The sequence below is a fragment of the Lithobates pipiens genome, unplaced genomic scaffold (genome assembly GCF_037356315.1).
Source record: "Lithobates pipiens isolate NorthernLeopardFrog02 unplaced genomic scaffold, aLitPip1_a1.2 Scaffold_8, whole genome shotgun sequence".
Taxonomy (NCBI): Eukaryota; Metazoa; Chordata; class Amphibia; order Anura; family Ranidae; genus Lithobates; species Lithobates pipiens.
Genome location: NW_027507903.1, coordinates 687,729,972 through 687,742,590, shown reverse-complemented (window position 1 = coordinate 687,742,590; position 12,619 = coordinate 687,729,972). Strand labels below are relative to the sequence as shown.

The 12,619-nt window shown below is 41.7% G+C and overlaps 1 protein-coding gene across 5 annotated transcripts in view; it reads left to right on the top strand.

Moving 5' to 3' along the window:
• Window positions 1-12,619, top strand: part of LOC143963515 (NACHT, LRR and PYD domains-containing protein 3-like) — a 182,835-nt gene that overhangs the window by 29,097 nt on the left and 141,119 nt on the right. For all 5 annotated transcript variants that reach the window (XM_077473171.1, XM_077473167.1, XM_077473168.1 and 2 more), the window contains exons 2-3: window positions 3,234-3,301; window positions 5,752-6,054. In XM_077473171.1, the coding sequence (XP_077329297.1) occupies window positions 3,265-3,301; window positions 5,752-6,054 (340 nt within the window). In that variant the 5' untranslated portion in view covers window positions 3,234-3,264. The remainder of the gene's footprint in view (window positions 1-3,233; window positions 3,302-5,751; window positions 6,055-12,619) is intronic.

Below are 12,619 nucleotides of genomic sequence, written 5' to 3'. Positions count from 1 at the left end.
ACCAAATAATATCCACCAATTTGTACTTATTTTTACCAAAGATATGTAGTAGTATAAATTTTGGCCAAAATTTATGAAGAAAAAATTACTAATCTGCTAAATTTTCTAACAGAAACAAAGAAAAATTCGTTTTTTTACAGAATTTTCGGTATTTTTTCTTTCATAGCACAAAAAAAAAAAAAAAACAGCGGTGATTAAATACCACCAAAAGAAAGCTCTATTTGTGTGAAAAAAAGGACAAAAATTTCATATAGGTCCAGTGTTGCATGACTGAGTAATTGTCATTCAAAATGCGAGAGCACCGAAAACTGAAAATTGGTCTGGTTATTAAGGGTGTTTAAGTGCCCGGTGGTCAAGTGGTTAAAGAATAAAAAAAAGTCCCGCAATGTAAATCCATGCTGCCCGACGAACCAAAGAAAAAAAAACGCAACCGTTTCACATACATGGTAGGTGTCAGGCTTTGCCCTTCCTTCTCTGGGCTGGCTGCTCAGCTGTCAGCTAATTGCCAGCTCTCATCTCTCTCCACAGTTACCAGCTGTTCCTGATCATGCTCGTCTGACCTGCCTACTTAAAGCTGTCCAGCTCACTTCAACTCTGCCTTCGCCTTGGTCACATCACAAGAAACCATCTCCTGTGGTTCTGTTTAAAGACTGGCTTGCTGACATCCCTTCTGGCTCCTTATCCTGCTTGCTGTTGCTCTACTTGGATCAGGGCCGTCTTTAATATTTATTGGACCCAGGGCAAAAATTTTCTTAGCCCCCCCATGCAGTTTCGCTCTCCACCTTCTCTGAGACATACAATAAATAGCAGCTAGACTTAAAATCAGTTTACTGTATCAGATCAGGCAGCAATTGCAATTGGTTGCCAGAGGTTACAGCATATCATTACTGCTTACTGACTGGTTGCTAGAGGTTACAGCACTCCTTAAGGCTCACTGATTAGTTGCTAGAGGTTACAGCACATTTCTGCTTGTTGATTGGCTGCTAGAGATTACTGTACAGTAATACTGCTCACTGGTTGCGATAGGTTACAGCACATCTTCTCCTCACTGCAGGGGGGCATGATATACCTATGAATGCTGCCTTTATTTACATATCAATGTCATTGGTCTCCGCTATTTACATATGCATGTGACTGCTATTTACATATGAATTCCAGTATTTACATGTAAACACAGATCTGCAGGTGAGTCATCTGTACACAACAATAGGGCAGAGCTGGGCAGCATTAGCAGCAGCACAGGACTAAAACTTCAAGGGACAAGGGAATGTAAACTGGGATAGTTGGCAAGTATGAGACATGAGACAGCTGCTTTGGGCCCCACAACAATGACAGGGCCCTGGGCAGCTTCCCCTTTTGCCCTGCCTTAAAGACAGCCCTGACTTGGATCCCTAACTTCTGGCCTGGCTGACTACTCGATCCGGTTACTGGATTCTAGCTATGCTTTGACTACGCTTTTTCTATTTACCTTTTTATTTTTATTTAATAAACAAGTGTGATTTAATTGTACTTCTGTCTCGGTCTGATTCATGGTGTTTCTGACAGTAGGCTCCTGCCGAGTGACGCTTCTTCTGGGTGACAGTTCTTATATAGCTGAGGGTGGGGCCACCCGGTGATGTAAACGGGTGACCCCACCACTCTGACGCCATGGGGGCTTCCTGGAGGCTTCCTTGTTCCTCTGGTGCCCCGGTGTTCCTCTGGTGCCCCGGTGTTCCTCTGGTGCCCCGGTGTTCCTCTGGTGCCCCGGTGTTCCTCTGATCCCCCGGTGTTCCTCTGATCCCCCGGTGTTCCTCTGATCCCCCGGTGTTCCTCTGATCCTCCGGTGTTCCTTTGATCCTCCGGTGTTCCTCTGGTTTCCCCCCGTGCTCCTCTGGTTTCCCCCCGTGCTCCTCTGGTTTCCCCCCCCCGTGCTCCTCTGGTTTCCCCCCGTGCTCCTCTGGTTCCCCCTGTGCTCCTCTGTTCCCCCTCCTCTGCCCCCCTCCACTGGTACCCCCACAGCGCTCACCACCTCCCCCTAGTTGTGCAGTGCAGGCTGAATAAAATCATGATCCTCATCATGGAGAAGCTCATAATATGATCTGGAAGGCAGCTACACAAAGTTATAACGTATTCTTCCTTGGCACCCATTCTCCTGGTCTTTCCTTCCCCCGCTCTCCATCTAGATTACCTACAGCAGCAGACAGGATGGATAGTGGGGGAAGGAAAGACCAGGAAAGGTTATGTTATAACTTTGTGTGGCTGTCTTCCTGATTGTATTATGGGCTTCTCTGTGCTCAGGATCATGTTTTTATTCAGCCTGCACTACATGACTAGCCAGGAAGAAGAGGTGAGCAATTCAGGGGTACCAGAGGAGGGGGACAGAGGAGTGGAGGGGGGGCATGATCTGAAGAAGGGGCAGGAACCGGAGTGGCAGCTGCGTCAGCTTTGACGGGTATGTACCGCTCCCTGAAATTTCCTCCTGCAGCAGTTGAAAGCTAGCGGGAGGTAAAGGAGGAGAAGCAGCCTTTCAGCTGTTGCAGGAGGATCAGTACCAGCTGCAGCACCCCTCTCAATGCCGCACCCGAGGCAGCCTCCCCCCTGCCCCCTAGTTTCGGCCCTGGTCAGGAATATTAATAGGTAATGAATAATTATATAAAAAAAACCTTACATATCAGTATACTGTGCAGTATAGTCTGGGCTGAAGGACACACACAGATCCCACCCATTAAAGTGTCCTGTACACCTTTCCCTGACAAAGTGGCCACTAAAGAGCCACACAAAATTCATTAATGGTGTTTAATCTTTTTATGAACAATAAATACCGACCTTCCTGAAGAATCCACTTGGAAGCATCTTATTATTGAATGGAGGTCTCTGCTGATCACACATCGCTTCTATTTTGGGGTCTTCTCATTTTTATCACCTGACCTCTCTGTAGACATCTTACTGGCTGATACTTTGGTGCTGGTTAGTACCAGTCTTGGCTATGAATGGCACAGATTTGTGGAGGTGACACCTAAATATATGAGCCTGTAAAAATTGGGGCCCTAAACAGGGTGACATTCCTTTGTGACCCTCGAGATACCAATAGATGAATGCTGGAATTAAGTTATTTATTGACCCTCATAGTTATGGGCTGTAAATGACAGAAGTCCATTTCAGATCTTCCCAGATTGGACACCTAGACAGCCAATCGTTATTCACATAAGGAAGCAAATTCCTGTTCATTGCACTATTGTTTGGTCTCTTTCCAGGTGAAGTCATCTCGGGTCATCTCCTGATGTCATGGCGACCTCTTCCTCCTCATCCTCCTCCCCACAAGGTATGACTGCTGATCCTGACCATCCTTTCCAATGTTTTCCTCCATCTCACATCTGCAGAGATTGGAATTAGATGATAGGACATCTTATGTCTCCATAGTCTGGACATTTCCTGTAGACATCTGGTCAGTCCACCCATTAGAAGAGTTCACGAGCTTTTCATCAATTCCACCATCACATTCCCGTGTCTTCAGATTTTATTTATCATTGATGGAAATGATCTTCTGAGATGGTCCAGTGATCCATAATGACTGGAGGACCCCAAATGTTATGGTTATTTGTGTAGTGGTCGGGGAATCCTTTGTCTATAATCCTAAGGAGAACACATCCCCGTGTCACATGACACATACTGCTGGGAGATTTGGGGGTAATCAGAGTTCTTAGTTCACACTGATCAGACACATCATTATTCAGGGGGAAGGTTTCTTAAAGGATTGATAGTTTATTTTAGTTAACTATGAAACAATCAATAAACATAATGTTTAAAATCCCTACATATACATTAGGAGGTCTATATATATATATATATATATATATATATATATATATATATATATACATAAAAATATTATGAGCTTGTGTCATTTCTACAACCATCACTGATAATCCCCATATTTTGTCTAACAGGTTTACTTCCTATAATCTTCTTCAGCTACATCTAGTGGCTATAAAACAGTATTTTCTTGATATACCTCAACCAGTAATATATGACATTATGGCCACTAGATGGAGCTGAAGATTATAGGAAATAAACATATTACACACATTATGTGAATTATTCATGAAGGTAATTATTTTATTAGCCCCCTAATATAAATAAATATCTATATCTATATCTATATCTATATCTATATATTATATAATATTTTTTTTTTTTTAACAAATGGCACCCAATATTCATCTGAGATGTAATTTACCACTATGGAGGCAATCATGTGAGATTACCACAGTGAATCCAATCTATCCATATGATAATGTACATATAGACATATTGGGGGATAATTTAATTTCCCTTCCCTTCTATATTCTCTTTATAGCATTGCCAGCTGCCAGTACAGACTTGCAGTGCCTTGAAAAAGTATTCATACCCCTTGAACTTTCCACATTTTGTCATGTTACAGCCAAAAACATAAATGTATTTTATTGGGATTTATTATGATAGAGCAGGGATTTGCAATTGGTGGACCTCCAGCTGTTGTAGAACTACAATTCGCATGAAGCATAGCAAGACTCTGACAGCCACAAGAATGACACTCAGAGGCAGAGACATGATGGGACTTGTAGTTTTGCAACAGCTGGAGGTCCGATAATTGCATATCCCTGTGATAGACCAACACAAAGTGGACATTAATTTTAAAGTTAAAGGAAAAGGATAAATGGTTTTCAAAATGTTTTACAAATAAATATGTGAAAAGAGAACCTTAGTGAACAAACAGCATCATGAAGGCCAAGGAACACACCAGACAGGCCAGGGAGTCAAGGGGAGACAAGTGTTGGAGAAGTATAAAGCAGGGTGAGGTTATAAAAAATATCCCAAGGTTTGAACATCTCACAAAGCTCTGTTCAATCCATCATCGGGAAATGGAATAAGTATGGCACAACTACAAACCTACCAAGACACGGCCGTCCACCTAAACTGATCGTCCGGGCAAGGAGAGCATTCATCAGAGAAGAGCCAAGAGACCCATGGTAACACTGGAGGAGCTGCAGAGATCCACACGTGGAAGAAGATGCTCTGGTCAGATGAGACCGAAATTGAACTTTTTGGTCTAAAAACAAAAGCTATGTGTGGCGGAAAACTAACACTTTACATCACCCTGAACACACCATCCCCACCGTGAAACATGGTGGTGGCCGTATCATGTTGTGGGGATGATTTTCTTCAGCAGGGAAAGGGAAGCTGGTCAGGGAAGATGGGAAGATGGATGGAGTCAAATACAGGGCAATCTTAGAAGAAAACCTGTTAGAATTTGCAAAAGACTTGAGACCAGGGTGGAGGTTCACCTTCCAGCAGAACAACGACCCTAAATATACAGCCAGGGCTACAATGGAATGGTTTCGATCAAAGCATATTCATGTGTTAGAATGGTTCAGTCACAGTTCAGACCTAAATCACATTGAAAATTTGTGGCAAGACTTGCAGCTGTCATTGCAGTGAAAAGTGGTTATACAAAGTATTGACTCAGCATAATACAAATACCCCTCCCCCACACTTTTCACATATTTATATCATTTATCATTTTCCTTCCACTTCACAATTATGTGCCACTTTGTGTTGGTCTATCACATAAAATCCTAATAAAACACATTTCCATTTTTGGATGTAACATGACAACATGTGGAACATTTCAAGGGGTATAAATACTTTTTCAAGGCACTGTATCTGCTGTCATTTGTCGGAAATCATCCAATCAGGATGAATGTTTATGGTTGCTGATTGTTCTCTCTGCAGGGTCGGCTCCTGGTGTCCCGGGAAAGTCCCCACATACCCCCGGGGATCTTCTCATATATTCTCTGGAGGATCTGATAGAATGTGACTTCAAGAGATTTAGGAACAAATTGTCTGATTTCTCCTATGGAGATACACAGCCCATCCCCCGAGGAAGACTAGAAAATGCAGACTGGATCACCACCAAGAACCTCCTGATAGACACATATGGAGAAGAAGAGGCTCTGGATGTCACCATTCATGTCTTTACACTGATCAGTCTGATGGGACCTGCAGATGACCTCCAGAAGAGGAGAGCACAACATGGTGAGTTGCCATCTATAATGTCCATTTCCTACCAATTCCTGATCAATATCTGTGTGAGGAAGAACTAGGAATGTCATTCAGGGAAAGCCAGTGACCAATCAGGAGCTTGGTCTGGATTAACCACTTCCCACTGACAGTACGCAAATATGAGGCCTCACAGAAGTATACATACATAATCCATTATATAATACATTGTATACATACAGGATATATTATATAATACATTGTATACATACAGGATCCATTATATAATACATTGTATACATACAGGATATATTATATAATACATTGTATACATACAGGATATATTATATAATACATTGTATACATACAGGATCCATTATATAATATATTGTATACATACAGGATATATTATATAATACATTGTATACATACAGGATCCATTATATAATACATTGTATACATACAGGATATATTATATAATACATTGTATACATACAGGATCCATTATATAATACATTGTATACATACAGGATATATTATATAATACATTGTATACATACAGGATATATTATATAATACATTGTATACATACAGGCTCTATTATATAATACATTGTATACATACAGGCTTTATTATATAATACATTGTATACATACAGGATACATTATATAATACATTGTATACATACAGGATACATTATATAATACATTGTATACATACAGGATCCATTATATAATACAGGATCCATTATATAATACATTGTATACATACAGGATACATTATATAATACATTGTATACATACAGGATATATTATATAATACATTGTATACATACAGGATACATTATATTATACATTGTATACATACAGGATGGATACATACAGGATCCATTATATAATACATTACATACATACAGGTTACATTATATAATACATTCATAATTTATTATATAATATGCACACAACAAAAAACAAAATTGCCCATGGGACTTTTAAAGAGTACACCTCAAGACATGAAAAGAAAAATTTGTAAATTATTTATTAACAAACATTTAAAAGCCACATGTAATACAGGAAGAAGAAAACATATTAAGCATCAACATATTGATACATTTTACATTCATGTAATAAACCTTTCCATGAAACCTGGACATGTCATGAAATTCACTGTCAATAGTCTGGGATGGCTCTGTTGGGTCTCGATGCGTTTTGCGAGAAGAATCACGCTTCTTCGGGAGAAGCACAGATAGATGCCTGGAGATCAAAAGCACAAATGAATAAACAGATGAAAAAAAGGGAAAGGGAAAAATGGGGAGGGGGATGGGAGAGGTGCCAAACATTTTCATATATAATCCAGTATGTTCCACTTACAATTGATGGAGAAATCCTGGCCTACTGGCGTCGTATAGATAACTGGTTATAGAGTGGTCCAGAAATGGATATATTCGGTTGGTATACCACCACAAATTTTTATATAAAAAATTACTTCAAAACAGAACGTCCATAAAAGTCGATGGATAAATACATAAAATGCCAACTATGCCACCAAACTTCCCCCGGGAGCTGTGTGAGGGCGGGGAGATGGAAACCAGTGAGAAGCAACCAGGAACCGGAGCCTGGGCGAAGGATGTGGATCCCACCAAGGGAAATGCCCACACCAAAACAATCAATGAAATAGACCAAATAAAAAATCAAACCAAACAATAAATATGACTAGTGTGACTAATGAAAATAAATGTGCATGAAATGGTGAAAGTGAGTGTAAGATAAGGGTGCCTATGTGCTACCGTGATAAAATCCAAATCATTATATGATACCATGAAATGGATTCATGAAATAAGATGAAATAAGATATACAAAATATTATATGAGGTTTAATAACATAGAAAAATATATCAAATAAATGCATATATATTAAAATAATGAAATACAATAATTGTGTGATGTGATTAGAAGTAAAAATTGTGTGCTGTGGTCGAGTGAGTGTGTGTGTGTGTGTGTGTGTGTGTGTGTGTGTATGTGTATATATATATATATATATATATATATAATATACACACACACACACACACACACACACACACACACACACACACACACGTAAAACATTGCTTATAGTGTAAATATTGAACTACCAGATGTTACTTGATTATGTATCAATTAATGTGAATGTGGAAAGGTGAATCAAAAGGAGAGAAAATATATCCTACTGATAAATAAATACATTTGCCAAAAATGTAAAAAAAACCACACCAGCAAACGATCAGCTACATCCTGAAGGAAGTGGACAGAACTGGCATGTGAAACCTTCAAACATACAATCACTTACCCTGAGAGGAAGGCAGACTTAGCACCTGGTGGTCGGTATCTCGGCTACACTGGGACCAAACAGTGATCTGAACTATATAGCTCAGACCATTGAGTTAACCCCGCCCACACAGCATCCTCATGGCTTGCATAGAGAAAGGGCAAGAGACATAATTGCTCATCCCCATTCATTGTGACCAGCTGGTATACAATGATTCCTGATGATGATGCAGCTAATACAACTGTGCCATCAATGTCAACGCCACCAGTCATGGCAAAAACCTCTGATGCGCAGCCACACCGACATCATACCTGCCACCCAAGTGACACCGTAAATTGTGGCAAACACTTGATGGCGCACAAGCAGTGACTCCAATGCATTGGCACCACACATGTGGGTAAGATGATGCTGCTGGCCATGGCGTCATTGCCAGGCTATCAAGTGCCCGGAATAGAAAACAGCATCATACATGGCACATTACATAGGTCCCTAAATGGAGACAACAGTTAGCAAATATACAAAGAATTACATAATTATCACACCCTAAATGGGCAGAAAGGACTTGAATGAGGTGGTTTCATTCAAACCAGGGGCCTTGATGGCTCCTAGTAAGAATATCTACCTCATTTATCACTGGAGAATAACCCTATCCCAGTTTCCACCATGTGGATCCTGTGGAATGTGTTCACGCCATAAAAATAGAACTTTGGGAGAACCATATGCATGGTCCTGGGCAACGTGCCTACCAATAGGGGAATACAGATCACCTATTTCGATGGCATACGTGTGGCCATAAATCAAAAGTCTTTCCTATGAAGATTGCACCACACTCACAGGTCATAAGGTATACAATTCCTTTAGTTTGCCAAATCACAACATTTTTGGGGAAAAATCTATTCCCATTTGGCAGTTACATAGTTAGTCAGGTTGAAAAAAGACACAAGTCCATCCAGTTCAACCATGAAAAAAAAAAAAAAAAAACATTGTATAATCCAATATACCCAATTCTATACCCACCAACACCAGAGGAAGGCAAAAAACCCAGCAGAATATGATCCAATTTACTACAGCAGGGGAAAAAAATCTTCCTGATTCCCCAAGGGAAAGTATTCAGGCCTTTCTTAAAGAAATCTACTGAGCTGGCCAGATCCACCTCTGGTGGGAGTCTATTTCACATTTTCCGCTCTTAGCCCTTCTACACACGGTCGGAGATTCCGACAACCAAATCCGTCAGATTTTGTCCGATGGATTTTGTCCAAAAATGTTGTATGCACACGGTCGGACAAAGTTGTCGGAAAATCCGACGTGATGACGTTATTTCGTTACGACGGGACTACGTTCACGCTAGTAGCCAATAGCTTTGGTGTAGGAATGTGATCTGAGCATGCGTGCCACTTTGTCCGATCGGAATTCTCTACACATGATCAGAGTATGTCCGATCGGAGCATTTTGTCTGAAAATTTTACCAACAAGTTGGAAAACTTGGTCCGTCGGATACTCCGATGGAAACAGTCCGATGTAGACCATACACAGTCGGAATATCCGACAAAACGGTCCGATCGGACACATTCCGTCGGAATCTCCGACCGTGTGTACAAGGGCTAACTGTGAAGAAACCTTTCAGTATTTGAAGATGAAATCTCTTTTCCTCTAGACATAAAGAGTGCCCCCTTGTCCTCTGTGTTGACCATAAAGAGAATAGCTCAACACCAAGTTCACTATATGGACCCCTTATATATTTGAACATGTTGATTCTATCCCCTCATATTCTCCTCTTCTCAAGAGTGAATAAATTCAGTTCCTCTAATCTTTTCTCATAGCTGAGCTCCTCCATGCCTCTTATCAGTTTGGTTGCTCTTCTCTGCACTTTCTCCAGTTCCCCGATATCCTTTTTGAGAACTGGTGCCCAAAATTGAACTGCATATTCCAGATGAGGTCTTACTAATGATTTGTACAGATAATATCTCTCTCTCTGGAGTTCATACCTCTCTTATACAAGGACTTTTATCAACATTAAACCTCATCTGCCACATAGTCGCCCAATTAGACAGAACACTGAGGTCGGCTTGTAAATTGGAGACATCCTGTAAGGACGTTATTCCACTGCATAGCTCGGTGTCATCTGCAAAGACAGAAATGTTACTTTTGATCCCAGACCCAATATCATTTATAAAGATATTAAAAAGTAAGGGTCCCAGCATTGAACCTTGGGGTACACCAGTGATAACCTTAGACCACTCAGAGTAAGAATCATTAACCACTACTCTCTGAATTCTGTCTTTTAGCCAGTTTTCTATCCATTTACAAACTGATATTTCCACACCTGTAGACTTTACCTTACACATGAGCTCTGTGTGCGGAACTGTATTGAACGATTTTGCAAAATCCCAGTATACCACGTCCACCACCACCCCTCTGTCCAACTATACCCCGTCCACCACCACCCCTCTGTCCAAGTATACCACGTCCACCACCATGCCTCTGTCCAAGTATACCACGTCCACCACCACACCTCTGTCCAAGGCTTTACTTACCTTTTCATAAAAAGAAATCAGGTTTGTCTGAAGTATGGGCATTTCCCACACTGAAAAGTGCCCTTGAGTTTTACCTACAGGTCAGGCATTTCTTTCACTCTAAATCTCCATCTCTAACACTTGACAAACCCACTTCCTTTGAACACCTTTGTGCCCAAGGTCCTCACCAGTTACATCTAATTTCCTCCATCCACCAAATCCTCCATGGGTCGACTCCCTTAAAGCGGGAGTCCACCGGGACTCCGCGTTTTTTTTTTTTTTTTTAAAAGCCAGCAGCTACAAATACTGCAGCTGCTGACTTTTAAATAGTGACACTTACCTGTCCAGCGCGCCCGCGATGTCGGCACCCGAAGCCGATCGCTCGCTCGGCTGCCGGGTCCCGCCGCCATCTTGGGTATGGGAATCAGGAAATGGAGCCTTTCGGCTTCATTTCCCGGTTCCCTACTGCGCATGCGCGAGCCGCGCGGCGCAATCCGGACGGTCCCCGCTGCCTCTGGGAGCTGTGTGTTTCCCAGCAGGCAGCGGGGCACTTGCTGAAGGGGGCGGGCGCTTGCGGAACGGGGGCGTAACCTACGCTCGTTCCGCAGAGAGCTAGCCCGGAAGTGGGTGCAGTTACCTGGATTATCCAGGTAACTGCACCCCCCTCCCCCCTGAAAGGTGCCGATTGTGGCGCCGGAGGGGGGGGGGGATTCCGATGAGCGGAGGTCCATTTTAGGGTGGACCTCCGCTTTAACTGAGACTACGCATCTGTACATGAGCAAATGGGCCCATTTGTTAGGCAAACCTATCATGGTTCAGATGTGGGATAGAATTTGGACCTCCATCTTTAAGTCCTCTAAGTGTGTTACTCAAAGGGAAACATCTATAAAAATCCTCATGTTTTGGTATAAAACCCGCAATGTCTTTCACAAATATGATCCTTCAGTCTCGCCGCACTGTTGGCAATGCAGGACTGAAACTGGTTTGTTATTTCTAATTTTTTGGCAATGCTCCCTGATACGGCCCTTTTGGAGTGAGATGAGGTCATTGGTGCAGAAAGTGGTGGGGGTGTCCCTCCCGGTGGATCCCTTAAATTGCTTGCTGGGATTTCCCCTTCCAGGTTTAACCAAAAGAGCTAACCGGCTGACCTCTTATATTCTGTTAGCTGCAAAGAGACTTATTCTGCTGTGTTGGCTGTCTAATGCCCCTCCTGCATGGCCGAGAATTCTTCATCTGATAGCGTAAATACGGAGAATGGAATACTTATCGGCTACTGTGTATGACTCCATCCCCTAGTTTGATAAAATCTGGGAACCCTGGGATCGGTTGGAATATGGGACATTCACCCCCTAATAGCCACCGGTGGGTTCACACCACTCCCATACTGTTCCAGTCTCTATCTCATCCACTCTCTACCTATAATAGTATGGGATGTTCTTTACTCCTTTGGAAATTTTCATCATTAACCATATGCCTTTTATAAAGTGTCACCATGCGCTGGCTTTTTACCAGATTTTTTTTGTTTTTCCCTTCTGTGAACTGCACGTAAATTATCTTTCTGATAAATGATGTAGTCCACTTCTGTGCACTACATCATTGGACGATAATTTCCCGATCTTAAATGTTCTTGTTACATTCTTCAAATATTTGTGCTCAGTACAAATTGTTATGCATAATTACTCTTTATTTGTTTTGGAAACATTTAATAAAAATACAATAAAAAAGTGCCCTTGAGTGAATGCGTTTTGGAACGTGGTACGGCCAGATGGCTATGCACCAAT